We start from the raw sequence: 22,143 nt of genomic DNA, 5'->3' as shown, positions 1-22,143 counted from the left end.
CATTGACTTCTTGTCAGCCACTTGGTTATGACAACCAGAAAAGCACCTATTAGACCTCTGCATAAAAGGATAATATATGATCACATGTGAATATATCCCGATGGAACAGTGTGGAATTGTGGGGGAGAAAATCACTTTTGAGAAAAGAACACCTAGGTTCAAATCTGAGCTCTGAGCTGTTTTCTAACTGTGTGATTTGGGGAACTTTGGAGAAGTTGAAAGTGGGAAAGCTGTGTGTATGTGGGGGGCAGGAGGATCACAGCCACCTTGCAGTAGTAACTTCTACTTGTCTGCCTGAGACAAATAGACTAAAAATAGAGGGTGGAATTGTCCTAAAGAGAACAAAACTAACAATTACAAGGAGGCAGCTATCAATTTTTTCGGAGATATATCAACTCTTTAGTAGAGTTAGATACAGTGAATTTATGGCCATATACTAAAATGACTGTATTTATGTATGAGAGTGAGTAATTTTCCAGTCTGAAAAAGGGCTTTGCTGGAGCAATTAATCGCTTGTCAGGGGTGTTGCTAAAAGTCTTCACAGATCAGCAAAAGAGAATTTCTAAGATCTCTGGCCAACTTGATCCTATATTTGAATGTTTAATTCCTGTAACTCCTTGGATACAATTATACTATCTCCATGACAACAACCACTTTGCACAGGATTTACAATGTACATAGCACTTTCATGAAGATTATTTCATCACATCCTTTCACACCATCTTTGAGGTACAAAAATAAATTCTATGATGCCACAGACCACAGTTCCTGCATTTGGGCTTCATATTGCACGGTTTTCAGGACCTCAGTCAAGACACCTATGACCTCAATGGGCCTGTGACACACTTGTGACTAATAAGGTACTTCCTCTTCTGCCTCAGGCTTCCAATATCTTCCCAAATTGCATCTTTAACTGTAATTGCCCTTGTGCCCTTGGGGGACCTGCCTGGGACTGTGAAGAAAACAGCATAACAAAACAAAAACCCTTTTCGCTAGTTTCAAGATGAATACACCAAAGTCAGCTCTCAGAAGATTGTACAGAGTTGCCACATGGCCCAGAAGGCCTCTCCTTGTTACATTTCCAAAGAACTAAAAACAAACTGTTCCACAGAAGCATGAACATAATGCCCACCATAGCACCGTTCATGATAATTCAAAGTGGGTATGTCCAAAATGTCCATGAACTGACAAATGCATAATTCACTGAGGATATCCATATAACAGAGCACTATTCAGTCATAAGAATGAAGTGCTCATTCGTACTATGACAAGGGTGAGCCCCAAAGCACTGATCTGATGGGAAAGGTGGGCTCACAAGGCAGGATTCTGTGCAGCTCCATGGCAGGAAATGCTCAGAATGGACAAATCTATGGGGAAAATTAGACTAGTGGTTTGCATAGGACAAGGACAGGGAAAACAGAGAGGCTGTAATGAGCACGAGGCTTCTTTCTGGGCTGTAGGAATGTTCTAGAATGAGGTAACAATGACAACTGCACAATCAGAATTATACGCTGTTAAAGGGTAATTTTTGCATGGCACTTAAATTGTGTTTTAATAAAACTGCCTTTCCAAAGAGAAGAAAGAAAGCAAAGCTGTGAGGGCAACTGGCTTAGTTCTTTGTGTTTCAGAAAAGATTCTTTTTTTTTAAATTTATCACAAATAAATTCATTTATTGGTGATAGTTCAACTAAACGTATTAAGGTGCATGGCTTAGAACAGACAGTGTCTAAATGTTAAGTGTATCAGGGCTGGAGAGATGCCTCAGTGGTTAAGATCATTAACTGCTCTTGTATAGGTTTGGTTTACAGCACCCACATGGTGGCTCACAATTGTCTGTAACTCCACCTCCAGGGGATCCAGCATCCTATGCCAGCCTGTGATGGCACTACGTGCACATGGTACCCATATATAAAATCAAAATGAGTGAATATTAAATGGTTAATTATATATATCTATATCTATATATCTATATATCTATATCTATATCTATATCTATATCTATATCTATATATATATCACAGATCCTAACAGAAAGTCTACCTAAGTATCCTAGTGGCCTTCAAAACCCATTAGTCATGATTATTAAATTTTATCATAAAGTTTTACCATAATCCTCAGATAAAACAGTCCAAGACACAATCCACTCTATATTTCGACTCCATGAAAACATACCCACTGGGCCATCCGCATGACCATGTATGACACTTGCACAGGGCTAACAGTCTAACAAGGAAAATGTCAATCAAAATCATACAACTTGCTCTTGCATTCCTTAAACCCCTTCACTGCAACATGGAGTCTCTGTCTGGCATTCCAGATGCCAACTACAAATGCTACAAGGACCTGACTTTTTTTTTTCATTTGGGGCTGGACAATAAACAGATAAGAGATTGAAACTGTTGGGTTTATGATATGATTGTTATTTCCCCTTGGTATGGGGACTCACAAACATCCCATTTATGTTGTGTCCTTTCCAGTTTGATATAATTTTAAAATTGTGAAAACTCAAACAAAAGTTAAAATCTCTAACACTATCTGTGACAAAGTCCAGGAAGTTAAAGCCAGGAGGCTTCAACCCTACAGATTTTCTGAAAGACACCTGGTCTTGCTGAGCATGGGAGAAATGGACTTCTTAGTGGAATAAGACAATTTGTTATATGATATACTCCTGTTTTAGATTAAGTTATACTATAATAAAATATTCATTATATGTTTGAAAACAAAAACCAAAAAACTGCAGTATCATTCCTGAAGCTCCAGAGTCATTTAAATAACAAACTATTAAAATCATTCCATTTTCTGTCCTGCAACTCAGAAACACATGGATGCCCAGACCAAGCAGCCTTTTTCTGGAAATAGCCAGCCTGATGACAGGAGCACTGATGAATAAGCACATCTTGGACAGCTTCCTCACTTGCATAGAGGATGAGGGTTCAGACAATGTCCCTTATGCCATCCCCCACCATAGTCACACACCCATGCCACCCACAGTCCTGGAATAACAAGGTGTCATCATTTCCCTCACACTGGAGCACTGGGGACTATATAAAAACAAAAACAAAGCAAACAACTTCCCTGGCCACCAGAAATAGATGGCCTATCCAGAAATAATGCTGCCAGAGACAGTTAAGGGAGCCTCAGGGCAGAAGTGACAGGTGGGCTGCAGTGATCTGGCAGTACCCAAGGACTCTTTGGCTCCAAACTAGATCCTCTACCAGTTTAAGTCAGTCAACACTACCAGGACTTGGGGTGTGTCCATAGTGGGCTCAACTCAGAAAGAGCATTTGTTGAGCTTCTGCAATAAAAGGGAAGCTACAAGCAGTGGTCTTGCTTATGCCTCAAGATTTTCAGTAACCTTGGTTCTGGGAAGTTGGTTCAGTGGATAAGAGCACTTGCTGTGAAAGCAAGAGGACCTGAATTCAAATCCACAGAACCCATATAAAAGCTAGGCAAATGGTTGTGCATGCGTGTTGAGGGATGAAGACAGATACCAGGAGGCTCATTGGCCAGCCAGCCTAGCTAAAGTAGCAAACTTCAGGTTTGGTAAGAGACCCTGTCTCAAAAGTAGGGAGGGGAGATAGATACCCAACATCCCCCTCTGCCTTCTGCATGTATGTGCATGTGTGTACACACACACACACACACACACACACACACACACACACACACACACACACCCTATATCAAGATTTCCATTTGCTGTCTTTCTCAGCGTCTGGCATAACCTAGCAGACATGCCTACTGTGTACCAGGCACTCTGCTAATCTCCCTAACTAGTAATGAAAAGACAACATAATTTGTGATATTATGTAGCTCAGCTCCTAACAGAAAAGATAGCTTTGGAACAAATATCCCACTCATACATTGGAGAAAAAAATCCTGAATACTCTGTGAGTGTGTGGGTCATGGGATGAGTGTCTGGGATGAGAATGGGGGATAAGCTTATGATGATCACTGTTAAGGTTTGAGTTGAAAAGTCCCCCACAGGCTCCTGTGCTTGAACACTTGGTCTCCAGCTAGGTAGCGCTGTTTTGGGGGGTTGTGGAAACTTTGGGACTTTGGGACTAACAGGAATATGTAGGACAAGAAGGGAGGAGCCTGGGTGTTACAGGCAGGTCTACTTCTGGCCTGAACACTCTATGTTCCAATTCACTGAGAAGGGAGCAAGCAGCCACATGCTCCACCTGCCATGGATGGGCGAGCCTTCCACAGCCATGCCTTCCCACCACGATGGATCAAATCCCCTGAACCATGAACCAGAACTAGCTCTTCCTTCCTTAAGCTGTTTCTGTCAGGTATTTGTCACAGCCATGAGAAGAATTAACGTGACAGTCATTTTTACCCTTCGCTTGTTCTACAGCAAGTTACTAACTTTCAATTTCAGGGGTACTTCTTAAAATTTAGCATACAAAGTATTAGATTTTATTATGAATCTTGTCAATTATATCTCTGACATCTCACTCTTTCATTGGAATCTCACCCCTCTGCTGGTATCACACCCAACTTTGTCTGGATCACGGAGTCTCTCGAATGTCTCCCTGCCTCTAGATTTGATGCCTCCAGTTCAGACTCCACGTAGAAACCAAAGAGAACTAAGAGGTAATCCTAATTTCAACATGATCTCTCTGGTAAACCATTTCAAGCACTTCCCAGTTGAGACTGGGTGAAATTTAAAGCCTTTAGATAACTTTCAGGCCACATCAAATTTTGTTTTCTTCTCCAGTCTCAACTCTTCTCTACATTCCTTGTCTTCATGCTCTAAGGGTGTTGACTAACGGTAGTTCTTCCCTCATCTGCAGCCTGACTGACTCATGCTTTTTCTTCTGCATGGAAAATTCCTCACTGGTCCCTTCACATTCCATATCAATCCCTAATCTGCCTTCCTCTTGTTAGAGAAAATTAAAACGGAGAGCAGCCCCAAAGAATTCAGGCCCAATGCCAGTTAGGACTCCTAAGCAAATGTAACTTGATTTTCATATGTAGCAGGAACTTGAGTGACTTTTGTAAAGGTCATTATTAAGGTCAGAACTGAAGCTCAACCAATCAAGTGTCACTAAACTTAAATAATTTAGAAAAACATATAAATAGACTTCCTAATTGGACAGATCAAATGAGGAAATTTTGTAACTGCAACTAATCAAAATACTTTACTTCATTTAAAATCACTTATTTTGTTTCAGTATTCTCCTTGTATTTCTTTGATGCTGGATGTCACAGCTGGGTGGTAGTGTCACACACTTTTAATCCCAGCCCTCAGGAGGCAGAGACAGGTGGATCTCTGTGAGTTTGAGACCAGCCTGGTTTACAGAGCTAGTTCTAGAACAGATTAGGCTACACAAAGAAATCCTGTCTCAAACAAACAAACAAACAAACAAAAAATAAATAATTATTTCCTTGACATTTTGCCATGGGAATAGGAAACCTCTTACACTGGGGTATTCTGCATTTGTGAATTGCTTCTTACTCCAAAAGAAAGTCAAATTTCTATTGAGTTCACTTTTTAGACACACTTTCAGGCCCCAATCAAGTGTAGATTTCTCTAGGAATCTTCCCAACACCATGCCCCTCTGTATCTATGAGCCCGAGCTGCATCTTTTGACTTCCATTATAGCAATGATTACAGTGTGTGTTAATCTTCACTCAAGACCATTGTGTTTGCTTTGTAGTTCTTAAGAAAAAGATCGAGTAATTTTATTATACATAGCTTAGAAATGAAATTTTGCTGAAGGGCTGTGGAATTATTGCATCAGTTTTTAAAAGAAAAAAACAATTGTTTCTATAAGTATTGAAAGTTTAGATTTTCCCCTTCTGAATGTCTGAAGACATCTGTGAAAACAAATCCAGTATACTTGAGATGCTATGGTAACGGAAGTATAAAGCCCTTTTCAAAAAATGAAGTGCAGTTTGCTGGTAGCATTAATTTTCCAATGCTGTAATTATAAGAAAACAGGATGTAAAGAAACCACAGACCATAACAGACACAGATTCACCTAAATTAGCAAAGGATACCCAACTGTAATAACTCAGTTTCTTAAAGGAGGAAAAGGCAAAAACCATCTCCATTGTAGCTTAGTTTTTCTTTTTCTCTCCTATAGATTTTGTGACCCAAGTGGAAAGGTTTGCCAAGATGGGTGGGACCTCAAGAGGCTGACTCACTGTGGTTAGAGTCACAGCCTGGCAGGGAAAGCTGGCTTCAGTCTACAGTTGGAGAATGCTGCTGCTAGTTTTGCAGCCATGTCCGTGTTAAAGACAGCATTGTTGGGAAACGAGAAACCAGGGGGAAGGCAGTGGAGGCCTCCTCTTGATTTTATAGCCAAAGACAACCATCCTTCTTCAGTTTTTTTTATTTATAGTTTGGGCCACCCTTAGTCTGTGTATAAAGCCACACTGTACACACTCACCAATGGACTTTTCTGAATGGTCTTCTCATCTCCCTAGAACCTTGGAGTCAGTGGCATCATCACCGTGCTATAACTTGAGAACTCTATAATTTGGGGCAAGTTATTTGAACTTTGGTCTCTTCATTGGAATAATGGATGCAATATCTATCTCCTAACTTAGAAAAATGAACTGGAGCTAGTTGGACTAGCACATGACAGAAACATCTCGGGTATATAAAAAGTACTTAGTGGACATCATTATTGCTTGCTAAGGACACAATCCTCTTAACTCGTCCCATCAAGAAGTATTTTTATTTTTATTTTTTGGTTTTTCAAGACAGGGTTTCTCTGTGTAGCTTTGGAGCCTATCCTGGCACTCGCTCTGGAGACCAGGCTGGCCTCGAACTCACAGAGATCCACCTGCCTCTGCCTCCCGAGTGCTGGGATTAAAGGTGTGCGCCACCAACGCCCGGCAAGAAGTATTTTTAAAAGTCTCTGTTTCTTTCCCTTCCTCCATCTGATTTTGTCATTTCCAGACTGCAGTTTCCACCCTGTTCCATCAGTTAATGCACCGATACTCACCTTAAAAATAAGTCACTTGTGATGGATACTCATGGCAGGAGATCCACAAGAGCTATTGACATAATAATTGACCTTCAATAGCATTCAACCAATTTGTTGCTGAGCATTTACTGAGTGCTTGTTGCATACTACACTATGCTAGATTCTGTAGACTGGCAGTGTACAAACACAGAGTCTGAATTACAATATGCTTTGGGGTTAGAGGAAGTATCCCAACAAACCAAAAGGAAAACATGTCGCCTTAGTCAAAACTTGAAGGATAAATGGGCTTTCACCAGGCAGAGGATGAGAGAAAGTTTTCCAGGCAGAGGGACCAACAGAAACAAAGACATGGGAAAATGAGACAGCTGTGCATCTCGAGTGGTTCGGAATGAATGCAACGAATGCAAGAGATGATATTACGATCTGAAAGGAATTTCCCACATTGTTGGAAAAGTCTGATAGAATTCTAATCTGTGTCATCTTTAATAGAGGACCTTGTGATTTCATTCCCAAGCGGGACCCTTCATTAGCACCTAACTTTTACTAACTGAGCTCCTAGAAAATACTTCCTGTTTGAGGTCATATAAAATGGATAGTGAGGGCCTGGAAAGATGGCTCAGCAGTTGAGTACACACTACTTTCACAGAGGATTTGACTTCTGTTCTCAGCACCCATACTGCATGACTCACAACCACCTGTAACACCAGCTCCAGGGAACTCTCTGGCCTCTTTGGGCACCAAACTGTAACATCAGCTCCAGGGAACTCTAAAGCCTCTGGCCTCTTTGGGCACCAAACACACACACACACACACACACACACACACACACACACACACACACACACACACTATGTACATGTACACATAAATAAAAGTAAACCTGAAAAATAAAAAGTGGGGACTGGAGAGATGGCTCAGAGGTTAAAAGCAATTGATGCTCTTCTTGAAGATCCAGGTTCAATTCCCAGCATGCACATGGCAGCTCAAAACTATCTGTAACTCCAGTTCCAAGGGATCTGACACCCTCTTCTAGCCTCTGCAGGCAACAGACACACACATGATACAAAGACAAACATTCAGTCAAAATATCCAAACACATTAAATTAAATTAAATTTAAAAACATTTTTTTTTAAAAAAGAACAAATGTTTTCAGGCTCCATTATGAGGCCTTAAAACTCCATTCTACCCTGTTATTTAGTTCCTCATTTGTATTTATGTATGTATGTATGCATGTTTGTTTGTTTGTTTGTTTGTTTTTTGAGACAGGACTTCTCTGTGTACCCTGGCTTTCCTGGAACTCACTCTAGAGACCAGGCTGGCCTTAAACTCACAGGGATTCACTTGCCTCTGCCTCCCAAGTGCTAGAATTAATGGCATGAGCCACTGCTGCCCCAGCTAAGTTCCTCATTTGTAAGCTGGGATAGTACTCCTTTCCCAGGGTTTTTGGGGAGTATTAAATGAGATGATGCAGTATTGTCTCAGTACAGACACAGGAAAGTGACTCACAAACACTAGCTAGTGTTACCTCTGTTCTTCTCTAGCCTTCTGTACCTGAGACACTGGAGCTAGGATGGGAGCCATGAACTCCAAGGAAGGATTTCTCAATAGGAAGGAATTCTCTCTCAATTAACGACTATGGTCATTTGCATGTAAAAATTATTTCTGACCTAATGTATCCAAGTGACTATCAGGGCACTTAAGCCATGAACAGGCCATAGTTTTTGTGATATCTGCCTCTCTAATTTGAATAATGGAGAGAATGATACTTGTTTAAAAGTCTATTATTTATTTATTTATTTATTTATTTATTTATTTATTTTGGTTTTTCGAGACAGGGTTTCTCTGTGTAGCTTTGGAGCCTATCCTGGCTCTCACTCTGTAGACCAGGCTGGCCTCAAACTCACAGAGATCCGCCTGCCTCTGCCTCCAGAGTGCTGGGATTAAAGGCGTGTGCCACTGACGCCCACCATTTAAACATCTTATAAGGACAAAAATCAGACAACTTATGAGAAACACTTAATTCATGTCTCAAGTTCATCTGCAAAAGATAGAGATTCCTCCATCAGGGAAGCCTCAGGGTTTGGGAACCCCATTTTTATAACAAAGCAAAAAAAGATAACAAGGTTTAATAATAAAGCCACTCACTCAAAAACACAAACGAAGCCCATATGCTAGGCAATGCTCTCCTTTATCATTGGAAGGTGCCAGCCTGAAAAACACAACTGTAAGCACAGATTGAAATTATGCACAGATGAGGCTGAGCAGTTCCTTTCCGAGTTCTTCAGGCAGCCATCCTGCTGCCCCCCCCGCCCCCCCCGCTGCAATTTAGTGCACTTATTACCATTGGTTGAGTGTAGAAAATAAGCAATCAGAAAAGAAAGCCACTGGCTCATCCATTTTACACCTTTTGTCACGTTTGTCTACATTAATATCCATTGTCATTTTTCCCTGGCCAGTTACATTCTACATAGCACATCAGGTTTACGTCTTGGGTGTGTTGGATCTTACTTTGTGTCAGGCACAATTATATGGGTACATTATCATGTGCTGTCTGAGCTCACTGAGAAGTTGCCTCTGGAGGTGGGTTCCTCCCTCACCCAATTCAGACCCAAGCATGTTCATGCCAGGTATCTTCTAAGGCCCCTTGTTTAGAATTAGCTGGGCCACCCTAACTTTGTGATGGGGAGGGGAGGAAAGAATAACAAAACAGACCAAAAGTAAAAACTCTGTGCCCTTGAGAACAGCTCGAAGGTAAATCATCTCCAACAGAGGTTCCAATTGCTTATCCCATGTTATAAAACTCCCTACAGTGGGAAAGGGAAGCTAAAATTGTACCCAGGGGAAATTCATATGTGGAAAGCTCATCCATGGAGAGAAAGCTCAATCAGAAATCCCAGATGACTGACTCAACTTCCCCAGTCAGTTTCTACTGGAGATTTGAACACCCAAGTGAAGGTATCTCTATCTGTTGCTATTTGTTCTTTTACTAGGAAGCCTCACCCACTGTGCTCTGCCAGGGATCAGTATTAGAAACTCAAGGACCACCTTAAAGGGGTTTCCCCAGTTGACTTCTGCTGGATGTTTTGAATGCCCAATTTGATCATGTTCTGCTTTCTATCTATCTATCTATCTATCTATCTATCTATCTATCTATCTATCTATCTATCTATCTCATTTGCTATTTTTCTCTTACTTTGGCTTGCTATGTACATAATAAATTCACTCATTGAAAAAAAAAAGGCCATGGCTGTCACATATTGTGCTAGATGGTTTTATGTCAACTTGACACAAGCTATAGTCATCTGAGAGGAGGGAGCCTCAGTTGAGAAAGTGAGTCCAGAAGGTGGAGCTGTAGGCAAGCCTGTAAGGCATTTTCTTAATTAGAGATTAATGTGGGAGGGCCCAGCTCATTATGGGTGGGAAGTCCTGGGTTTCATAAGAAAGCAGGTTGAACAAGTCATGAGGAGCAAGCCAGTAAGCAGCACTCCCTATATGACCTCTGCATCAGCTCCTACCTCCAGGTCCCTGCCCTGTTTGAGTTCCTGTCCTAACTTCCTTTGATGATGAAAAGTGATGTGGATGTGTAAACCAAACAGATCCTTTCCTCCCCAACTTGCCTTGGTCATGTTGTTTCATCACAGCAATAGTAACCCTAAGATATGATATATATATATGCATATATATATGATATATATATGATATATATATCATACAGAAGACTTTGAAAGCAGAGTAACTCCCCAGATTACTCCTACAGTTCCTACATCAGCAAACGTTTTCAAAGGAGTCACATTACTGGTGAAGTGCTATTTACTGAGTCAGTCCCTATAATGTTTCTTCCTGTCTTATTCAGACTCTCCCTCCTTACCTCCCTCTGCCCCTGCCTCTGGCAGACTCAACTATAATTATACTTCTTTCCCCCAAATGTGTCCTTCATATGGAATTTTACACCTCTGACTGAAAAAACTTAAGCTCAGCTTTGGGTGTCTCGGCCATCGTACAGCACCCGTAACAGGTGCTATGTGAGGCAAGGCCCTTCCTCAGTGCTTTAGTAAGATTAGAAGCAGTATCTCTGGATCTCAAAGTATGCACTCCTTATCACTGCAGATGGCATCGGTAGTTGTCAGTTATGTTGTTAGTAATGTGATGTCTGACTTCCTAACACTGAAATGCAGGGCAGGAACAGTATCAAATGCTTATTGTTCAAATCGGAGTGGATCCTGGCTGCTCATCCCAAGCCTCTGTTCCTTCTCAAGGCCAAGAATGTCTGCTACTAAACCTTCAACATAGCTCTCACAGAGGGCACCTACCCATCCTTTATCCCAAGCCTATGGAACACATGTTTTAAAACTTACAGAACATACTCTGATATTTTTTCCCTATTTTTAAGGTAGGTCACTGAAATGTGTCCTTACCCCTCAGCAATGTCTTCCTAACCAACAACTCCTCCCATGGAGGTGCCTCGGATGTACAAACCAGATGTGAAGGACAAATACACATATCAACACTTAGTGAAACAGCTAAATTTAGTTTTGCTATTTCTCTCTTAACACATAGAGGACAAGGCTTTAAAATGCCTCTGGTTGGCCTCATATCTGACAGTGATTCTCAGCATTGAGAAGTAAGGACTACTCCATCATGTAAAACCTGAACTCTAAAAGCAAAGGACTTGGAAGTTATATCTGGAACTCAGCTGACCCCACTAGTCCCCTAGCCCAACCCCACAGCATCCAGCCATTCATCCCATCAGAGGGTGTGACCTCCTTCATTTCTAAGCTCCCCATTACCTCTCAACAAAAAGAGTGTGCACAACACACTTTGCCTTTCCAAGGCACCCACACACTCTTGTAGATGCAGTCGCCCTTTGAGCAGAAGCTGCTCCAAAAGGTGAGGGAAAGGAGGGAGTGAAGGTGTTACCACCTTATCCCATCACCATTATTGCCCCACAGAGGTATCTGGAAGGATTCGAATGCAGTCCTAGCAAATGTCTGTAATTATGAGTCGAGGAAGGACAGAGTAAACCCATGGTAACAACACTGCTTTTGAAAATGTAATTTCACTGTGTTATATCCTAAGCTATCCCTTGCTGACTAAAAGGAAAGCCATTTGTCTGAAGACCTAGGTACAAGTAGTACTCAAGCGAAGCCTGCCCCTTGGGTATTCCCCAGGGGGCACCAAAGACCTGTTTCTTGTTTTAGACCATGGGTGTAAAACATTCGGAGTGCCTGCTCTTGGCTGGTATAAATGTAGGTTCTATTGCACAGGCATCCTAGGATCGAGTTGACTTGCAGGAAGCTGGGACTCTGCATTGTACCATCAGTTATTGCTCTTGGCCAAATCTAAGACCACTCTAGGAGTCTGAAGCAACTTTGCCTAAGTCTTGTTGAAAAGCAAATGGCTTTGGTTGTGCTTCCTCATAGAATAGGCAGTATCTAGCTTTTTGGCATTGTCCAAGCTGGCAATAGAGAAAATAATGCTTGTCCACTGGACTTGGAGTCCTGGGCTCACTACGTTGCACGTACAGCTTCTCTGTGTGTCATTTAACCTTCCAGAGTTTATCTGAGAAGTGAATGAGGAAGATGACCAGTAAAACAGAAAACATCAGTACAAGTAATTGATCTTCCATCAACCACTGGTTCTAGCAACTAGCTAACAGCATAATGCTTAGAGCAATACACTCTCAAAAGGGTCATGATACCATCATGATAACCAAACTCATAATCTTGTCTTTAGGTCATGCTTTTTTAGATTTATTTATTTATTATGTATACAGTGTTCTACCTGCATGTATGCTCAAACGCCGGAAGAGGGCACCAGATCTCATTACAGATGGCTGTGAGCCACCATGTGGTTGCTGAGAATTGAACTCAGGACCTCTGGAAGAACAGCCAGTACTCTTAACCTCTGAGCCATCTCTCCAGCTCCTATAGACCATATTTTTATGTAATTCTGATTTCATGTTTGTGTTTCTAATTGGGATTAGAATTATCCACACATGTATCTCACCTTCTCAAAGTCCCGAAGAGCCTGGGTCTGCACCAGAGGGGGTTTCTCAAATGCTCTCAAGGAGTGTGTCTGCCCAAAGGGGATCCTCTCACCACTTCTCCAGGTCTGTGACTGAACCGGAGGGCCCCGATCTTTAGTGTCACTGAGAAAAGCTGGCAATGAAAGAGAGCAGTAAGAAAAAGAGTGTTCATAATAAAGGCAGCATGATTGTTCTAACTAGCGCATTCCAGCAGAATTTTGTTTCTGTGACATATGAACCAATTGTGGGTCCCATAGAAGGGATTCACACATGTGAGTCGGCCAAGTGACTTGTGCTGGCCAACAAAACACATAAAGATGGTGCTGTGTGTGTCAGATGGTGAGGCCTTGCAACCCTGTTTCTCTGCTCAGCTTCTTAGCACCTCGACATTCATCATGTCACGAAGTTGGGACTCCAGAGCAATGCCCCAATCAAACATGACACTTGAGGACTACAGATGGGGGCCCAGGAGGGATTATGATCTGAGGTTAAAAAAAAAAAATGTAGAAACCTAATCTTTTCTTGGCTGATAGAAGGAAACAATGAGCCTTTATTATGGAGCTATTCTTTTTGCATTAAACAGAACCACACCAACACACGGAGTCCAATGCCAGTGTGAGAGCAAGTAGAAGCAGATGGGCCCTTGGTAGCCTTGACTTCATTGAGAAGTTCGCTAGATATAGGAATAAAGTAGTCTTAAGGAGTAAGAGGCAAATTGTCACAGTATGCTCTTTTTCTTTCCCTCTCTCCCTCCCTCTCTCTGCCCCCCCCCCCATTTGTAAACTTGCCAGAGAACTGTGTCATGGTTTGGATCTTAAACATCCCCCAAAGGCATATATGCTGAAGGCTCACTGGTCAGCCTCTAATCCTAGTGGGAGGTAGATGCAGGGGTCAACAGATGGAAGATAGGTCACTGGGGACAAGTCCTTGGAGAGGTTTTTGGGATCCTGGCTCTTTCCCTCTCTCTTTGCTGCTAAGGTTGCCATGAGGTGAGTATGTTTCCTCTGCCATGGGCTCCTGCTGTGAGGTGCTGCCTCTCCATAGGCCAGTGGGAAACAGAGTCAGCCAACCACGGACTGGCACCCCTGAAACCAGGAGCCAAAGGGAACCCTGCTTTCTAGTTGATCTCCTCAGGTATCATGTCACAATGACAGAACATAGGACAGGGGACCAAGTCCTGACATGTTCCCATCACCTTCCTAGAATTTTTTTTCATGGCCTCAGGTGAGATTTAAATTCATTTGTGCTAAATGGAAAAGGAACTTATGAAAAAAAGAGAAATGGAAAACGTCTACTATTCTATGAGAGAGAGAGAGAGAGAGAGAGAGAGAGAGAGAGAGAGAGAGAGAGAGAGAGATATCAAATGCACCACGGTGATCTTTTTGGCTCACTTTGTCCTGAAAACTCCTCCCCCCAATCTCAGGAGCACATCCTGGCCTGTCTCTCCAAGGAAACTGGGAGAATAAGGAGTAAGGGCCATGGATAATTGCTAGGAAGTGGCTGTGATGGTAGGAAGCCCTTTTAAGATAAAGGAAAATGTAGAAAGAATATTGCAGTATTCTGGGTGAAAGAAAAGTCTCCTGCAAGAAAGAAGAGGCTGGGGAGAGTATCAGGAAGAAGTTGATGAGTAAGGTGATGAGGGAATTGGCGATGCTCAATGGAGGGGCTCCAGTGCTGGCCTTGGGTTTTGTTGTTTCTTTTGATTACATCACTCATTTTAAAGAGTTACAACTGGAAATGTAATCTGTTTCCAAACTGAACACTGTAAGCAGGATCTTTAGTTTTGTAAAGTTAACATATCACTGCATATGTGTTCAGATAGCCCTGTGCTTGGTGTCCATTGATGCCTGACATTGTACAGGGGTTTAAAGCAAAGAAAATTAAAGACAGTTTTATTGGTGGGGAAACTAGTTGCATATAGAGTTTTGTTATTGTTTTGTTTTCTGGTATCAATTGTCTTTGATGAGGCTTTCACCAAATAGTTGTTCTGTTAATTTAACCTCACTCTGAGATCACAAATAACAACGTCATAAAATGATAATGATGATGTCAGTCCTGGTTTGCTAGTGTACTAAAAATGTTTCTAAGCAAATGTGATTTTTATCTTGTTTTGTTTTTTGAGACAAGGTTTCTCTGTGAAACAGTCCTGGCTGTCCTGGAACTCGCTTGTAAACCAGGCTGGCCAAACTCACAGAGATTCTTCTGTTTCTGTCTCCCAAGTGCTGGGGTTAAAGGCGTACACCACCACCACCCAGCATGTTAAGTGTGAATTTTAAAAATCAGAATTGTGGAAAGAATAATTACATCCTCATTTAGATGAAGTTACATGGGCTACTGAGTGGAGGCACAAATGATACAACAAAGCAACCCCACATTAATGCCAATGAGATTGATGGGATACGGTTGACAAAGTGAGCTAAGCCTTTACTGCCATAGTCAGATCTGGACTGCTTGGAAATTGTGAAATTTTAAGCAGATTTCTTCATTTTTCTAAGTTTCACACATAGGAACAATGACACTTGCTTAGAAATCTCACACTGAAGACAGAAAATGATTGATCGAAGCATTCCATCAAATGCCTGTCAGTAATAGGCATTTTGAATGTTCCCTTTCAATATTTGTCCCAGTTCTTAGATCTTTGGCTCAAAATGCAGGGCCTAGACACCCAAAATGTTAAGTATAGTACCCTGAGAACTTCTGAACTGAATATACACAATTGAATGTGTGTGTGTGTGTGTGTGTGTGTGTGTGTGTGTGTGTGTGTGTGTTCGAACATTCAGGTACAAACTTATGTGTGTGCACATAGGTGTGGAAGCCAGAGGTCAACCTCAGGCGGTGTTTCTTAAGCATCACACAACTTGTCTTTTGAGACATGGTTTCTCGATGGTCTGGGACTCCCAATCAGGACAGGATCTTGCTGTCCCTGCCTCTCTTGCGCTGGGATTCCAAGTGTACACCAGCAAGTGCTTTACTGATTGAGCAATCTCCTCAGCCACTTGGATACCAAGCTTAGGGCATGCTGAGGTCTTTAATTTATTCAAATTAAGACCTTATTTCTTCTACATGGAGCACACGATCCATTCATGAAAAAAAAAAAAAAAAAACAAGGCAAAATGCTTAGCAAGTGAATGAAATCCTCAGGTTGGGGCAAGTCTTTGAGAAAAATGTTTCCCAAAAGAAATCTGTCTCAACCAGACTCCTCGCATATGCACAGTATGCTTTCTCTTTATATGCAGACCCTATGTTGTAATATTTATATGTGTTTATGAGTGTGAGTACATGTTCTAAGACTAGAAAAGACTGTGAGAGGAGGGTGAGTGGGTAGTAGCAGTATGTGTGTGGCAGGAAGGTGGAACTGGGGCCTCTGAGGAATGGAGTGGGGGTGGGGAGGGGGCAGGCAGGAGGGGGCAGGAGGACAAGGGAGGGGATGAAACAAAGCAAAGTATTCGTAAAATACTGGCATAAACACATCACTTCATATATTTTTAAATAATAATAATAATAAAGAGCCAGTGTGGTGGCACACACCTTTAATCCCAGCACTAGGGAGACAGAGGCAGGGAAATCTCTGAGTTCAATGCTAGTCTGGTCTACAGGGCCAGTCCCAGGACAGCCATGGCTACATAAAGAAATCCTGTCTGGAAGGAGGGGCGGCCTGTAATTTGACTTTACAATTGAAACGTCCTGTCCCTGGCTGGCAAATGTACAGTAGTGTGTGCTATAATTATGATGACATTAATATGAATAGTAAATAAGATTTAGGAAGTGCTTATTTCAAGACAAGAATTTTGATCACTTAATCTTACTTCTGAGAGTGACATTATTACTATACCCATTGTAATGGGGCACCGAGACAGAGATTTCATTTTGATGGCAGACTTCATTTAACTCTTTTGCAAATGACTTTAATCTTGCAACCCTAGCCTTGTTAAAAGTATGAAGAATTCACAGAAGCATTTGTGTTGTGATTGACTATACTGTGCTGCCTCCTAGCACAAATAGTTACATACAGTATAAAATTCCCTACTGGGGAATTCCAACTAGGGAATTATATAGTACACTGGTGTGTGCAAATTTGAGGAGACTCCTGTATGGAACCAGAAGGGCTTCAAATCAAGGGGATTGATTTGGGGAGATGGCAGGAAACAGTGACATGAAAGGGCAGGGCCCATGCCATCCTTACCGGCTGCACTACTTGTTCTGGGTACCATCTCTCCATCATCTTCTCCAAAATAACGTCTGTGGAAAGAATATACATCCATTAATGAGTTACATGTCACAAGACTCCTATTCCTAAGGTACATCTGTGAGCTGTTCTCACCCACTTCTTCATAGGCACCCACTAAACTCTTGCATGTATTAACTGCTATTGTGGTCAACGCTGGCAAAGGCATAGAGAACTTACCTACTGTAAGGGCTTGGTGAAAGGAATCTTTAGAGACAGTTAAGGGGGACAGCAACCAGATGAAGAGTGGGAGCAAAAGAATGTTCTATCAGGGGGCAATAGCAAGGGTCAGAAGTCATAAAAAAAAGTCCCTGATGTGTTACAGGAGGCAATCTGCAACTAGACCAAGCTGAACCTTCCTTCTAGAGAATAAATAATAACAAAGGATAGAACACTTAGGTCTTAGATGGAGTGTTCTGGGTGCTGAGTGAAGCTACATGGAGTGAAAAAAAAAGAGAAAAATGTTCTAGTTTGCTCCTCCACTGCTGTGATAGACATGACCAAAAACAGTTTGGGAAGGAAATGGGCCATTTCAGCTTACACTCCCAGGTAACAGTCCATCCCCAAGGGAATTCAGGAAGGAACTCAAGCCAGGAACTTGGAGCAGAAGTCACAGAGGAAGGCTGCTTTCTGGCTGGCTGGCTCCTTTTGCTCTACCTTGTGTTCATCCAGCCTTCATTTATAACCGAAAACCACCTGCCTAGGGGTGGAACCGCCCACAGTGGGCTGAACACTTCCACATGGATCAACAGTCAGGACAGTTCCCCACAGTCATGGCCACTGGCCAATCTGATCTGAAACTCACTCTTCTGAGGTGACTCTTAGTTGTGTAAAGTTGATGATGAAAACTAACCAAGGCCAGACAGTGGGCATCTATATCTCAAGTAAGAAGACGTGAGGGTTTTAAGCAGGAAAAAGGCAGTGGAGAAGCCAAAAGTTTTAATGTTTAGAGGGTGGAATTGACACAATGGGGGCTGGGAATATAGCTGAGTTGGTAAAGTGCTTGGCTAGCATGTATGAAACCCTGGATTTGCTCCCCACACCCGTGAGCAAAGTGTGGTGGCTCCTGCCTGTAATCACAGCACTTAGAAGGTAGCAGCAGGAGGGTCAGAAGTACAAGGTTATCTGTAACTGCCTATTATGTTCAAGGGCTATGTAGGATCCCAGCTCACATAAATAAAGAATCAACACAAAAATTTTTGAAATGCGAAATCCATTCATGGAAATGTCAGTCATAGCATGATCCAGGAGTCAGGGCTGCATCTGCAAAGTAGAGACAAACACTACAATCCTTTACACGGAGAGGACAAAGGTCACAGAGAACAGTCAACAAGTACTTGCCAAACACCCACATGTTGTCAGGTGCTGCGTTTTGTTTGAGTTTTTAATTTGGGCTACTTTAGGCAGCACTGGAGATTGAGCCCAGGGTCCCCTGCCTGCTGAGTGAGTGTCATTTTTGTGTGTCAGTTCCCCCCTCCATCTCTATAAAAGGAACCTAGGCCTCACTCATGCTAGGCCAATGGACCACAGCCCTCGCAGCAACATTTTAGACAAAAGGTGTACCAGTAATAATAATAATAATAATAACATAATAATAATAATAGTAATAATAAACTGGTAATAATGGTGATCATTATCCAAAGGGCCAGGGATGTAGCCTGAGAACAGAGCTCCTATCTAGCATGAACAGAACCTAGGTACCCTTTGAAACTTCCCAAATGTAGCAGTGAGCAAAACAGGCACAAATATCTCTGTAGTTCTGGGACTCACAGTGAGAGAAAACAATTAAAATGTATAGGAGAGTACTTTCATAGTACAAGTTCTATAAAAGGGTGAGTGTGTAAACTGAGGACATGGCCACTCTGAGAGATGGTTGGGGGGTGGGGTTTATTGTAGAGATGAGGGAGAGTACAGCCAGAGGCATCTGGAAGAGTCTAGAACAGAGAGGGAGAGAAAAAAAATGATAGGCTAAGCATGGCCAGTGCACTGGGGAGGAACAGAGGAGGGAAGAGAGGAAGACAGAGAGAGAAGAGGACCAAGAGAGAGGGGACCAAGAGAGCACATAGCCAAAATCGTAGGGTTATGAGGGGATGAAAAACTGGGGGAGCTCATGAGCTAGAGAAGTTTAGGGTAGGCTGTGCAGGTTGAGAAGAGCTGAAAAAAGCCACAGGTCCTTATGATGCTGAGCCTGGAGGCCAGCATTTGCATTGGTATGCTAATAGGCACCTCAGATAGGCATTTATCCCTCCTGACAGTAATAAGAACATGGCTCCTTTGGTAGAGGGGAACTGGAAAGGTCCCTGGAATTGGCAGGGGGGGGGGGTTTCCTTTCGACCTGACAGTGAGGGGACAGAGAAAGTGGCTATAGGGAAGGGACAGAGGTAAGCAAAAGCAGAGAGACTGCGGTTTTTAGTGGAGCAATGGGTAGCCATGGGGGTATGTGAGAAAAGACTAAACCAATAGCATCAAATGCAAAGGTCCCACAGGGAGCGACTAGAACGCAGAACGGCAAGCAGGTCAGTGTGCTGGTCAGAGTGAGGGGAAGGAGGGCTGCTGCACAGGGGGCTCTGACTGGATAAAGCCTTTCAGGACACCCAAAGGAATTTAGCTACTTGGGTTTTATGAATCAGGAAGATGACCAGAGTGGCTTGTGGCTTAAAATGGCCACTGGCTACTGTTTTGACAGGCTGGGTGGGCAGGCAAGCAAGGCAAGGACAGGGATGGCCATAATCACTCTGCAGAGAGCTACATTGTTGTTGACCTTATTTATCCTGTAAGCTTTGGGTATCATCCCCAGACAGTGGTGACCGAAAAGGGCTCTGCAGACTATGCTTTCCAGGGCTTCTCCTTTAAAAAGCCAGACAATAGGGGGGGGGGGAGCTGGCATTTATTTGGAAACTGATGTTTGCCTCAGGGATGGAGTCACATAAATCTTCACTCTGTTAAGCAGACGGACATGAAAGTATTGGACGTGACACATTTGGAATGTATACGGTGGGCAATTCTTTCTCAACCAAAAGTAGATCACCAACTTCCATGTCCCGGGTCCTCTGCCTTTCCTTCATCCTTATTAGAAAGCCTCCCTGTGAGTGAGCTACGCCATGGAAGAGAGGATGCAGGTACCACTTACAGTTTCCCTCCCGTAAGATGTCAAAACTACTCAGCAGAATAATGGCTTGAAATATGTGTAAAGGGAAAATTTATAGTTCTCTGTGCTGCTCTGTGAGCATGCGTGCTCAGTCCAGAAAGGTAGCTGCCCATCTGCCTTCAGAAGCACAGTCACCCTCAGGCCAGATCCACCCAGCCGACACGGTTTTATTCCATCCACACCCTGGTGACCCACTTCTCCGTTCCCTTGAAAAATAAGAGGGTCTGCCTCTTCACACAGGGATAAGTCCCACCCCCACCCCCACCAAATAGTATTTTCCAGCTTGCCACAGCCCTGCCTGCCCTTCCTGCCTGGTCCCAAACAGGTTCCTGAGGCTGCTGCCCTGGTACAGACAACATGCAGAGTTTCGCTTCTGCTTTAAGATACATGAGAAATCTCTTAGCTTCTACACACTGTTCATTCATTTGTGTGGAAAGCTGCTAGCTTGCTTGTGTACCTGTTTACCTCTCTGAGCTTTTACTTCCTCAAATATTCACACAAGTGGAATATGAGCTCCTGTTTCCTTATATTAATTACAGATTCTATTATCGAGTTTAGATCTGGAATGCCCCTCCCCCAAGGCTCCCGTGGGTGGTGGTTCCAGAAGGTGACAGAGACACCAGGAGGTGCAACTTTGGTTAAGGAAGTAGGTCACTCAGCTTATATCTTGTTCCCCATCCCTCCTTCACTCTTTCCTACTTCCTGGGCCACCAAGAGGGAGACAGTTTCCCTCTCTCACATCCTCATTCTGCGATAATCTGCTTCACCTGAGGTCCACAGCAGAGCCAAAGGCCGAGGACGAAAGCTCAGATCAATTAACCCAAATGAGTCTTTCCTTTTTCAAGTTGCTTCTGTGTAGCATTTTGTCACAGCCATAGGACAGTGAGTATTTCTGTCTAGAATTTTGTCACAGTGATACAACACCGACTAAGACAAAATTTAACCAAAAACTCATCTCAGTGCTTTTCAGGGATTTAAGGTTCTTTCCAGACACGATCTTGTTCAAGCCTGCTTGCTCATCGGATTCCAGATTACAGAGCAGGGGCGGGTTGTAACGAATCGGTGTATCAGCCCTCGGCTGCCTCGCCTTCCCCCACCCACACGTGCATGCCTGTGTGGATCGATAGCTGGAAGGATAGAAAGGTCAGTTTAGATAGGACTGAGTTAAAAGGCATACTTGCAATCTCTCAGGAGAGTTTTTTAAAATCACTTTAGCTCTATTAACAGCTCAAGTTCTCTCTCTTAATGCCAGACAGTAGGCACTCTCCACTGCTGGAAAAGGTTGGAAAGGAATTTGATGCTTCCCAAGGGAAGGAGGAAACCTGTGGGGCAGAAACACTGAGGATATGTCTAGAGGGTTGCCATTGCGACATCTGATAAACCTAAGTGCAAAGAGAATTAAGGGAGAGTAGACACAGACTCCAAGTCTGTACACACGCGCGCGCACACACACACACACACACACACACACACACACACACACACACACACACACACACACACACCAAATGACAAGATATGCAGGTATGTCCTCCTGTTTTAGCCAAGGCTGAAAAAAATATGTGTATCCCTCACATTGAACTGTATTTAGATTGAGAACAAAACAGAAGTCCACGAATGAGTCCGGTTCAGCTAGCATGCTATTCACCAGGGCGCTGATAGCTCTCCCACACAGATATCTGCATATAATTATTTCCCCAGGATGCTTTGACCTTTTCAAAAGAAATTTCACAAAGAAATCTCCTGTGTAAATGAGGAATAGCCCTCACCTTTCTCTTTCTCCCTAACATTACTATTCTG

The 22,143-nt window shown here is 42.8% G+C and overlaps 1 protein-coding gene across 3 annotated transcripts in view; it reads right to left on the bottom strand.

Moving 5' to 3' along the window:
- LOC100772072 (myomegalin) overlaps positions 1 to 22,143 on the bottom strand; it is a 172,270-nt gene that overhangs the window by 133,765 nt on the left and 16,362 nt on the right. For all 3 annotated transcript variants that reach the window (XM_035451273.1, XM_035451274.1, XM_035451270.1), the window contains exons 2-3: positions 17,154 to 17,209; positions 12,952 to 13,103 (exon numbers count right to left, since the gene is read on the bottom strand). In XM_035451273.1, the coding sequence (XP_035307164.1) occupies positions 12,952 to 13,103; positions 17,154 to 17,209 (208 nt within the window). The remainder of the gene's footprint in view (positions 1 to 12,951; positions 13,104 to 17,153; positions 17,210 to 22,143) is intronic.

This window comes from Cricetulus griseus (genome assembly GCF_003668045.3).
Source record: "Cricetulus griseus strain 17A/GY chromosome 1 unlocalized genomic scaffold, alternate assembly CriGri-PICRH-1.0 chr1_0, whole genome shotgun sequence".
Classification (NCBI taxonomy): domain Eukaryota; kingdom Metazoa; phylum Chordata; class Mammalia; order Rodentia; family Cricetidae; genus Cricetulus; species Cricetulus griseus.
Note: the sequence above shows the minus strand (reverse complement) of the source record. Positions and strands in the feature narration are given on the sequence as shown.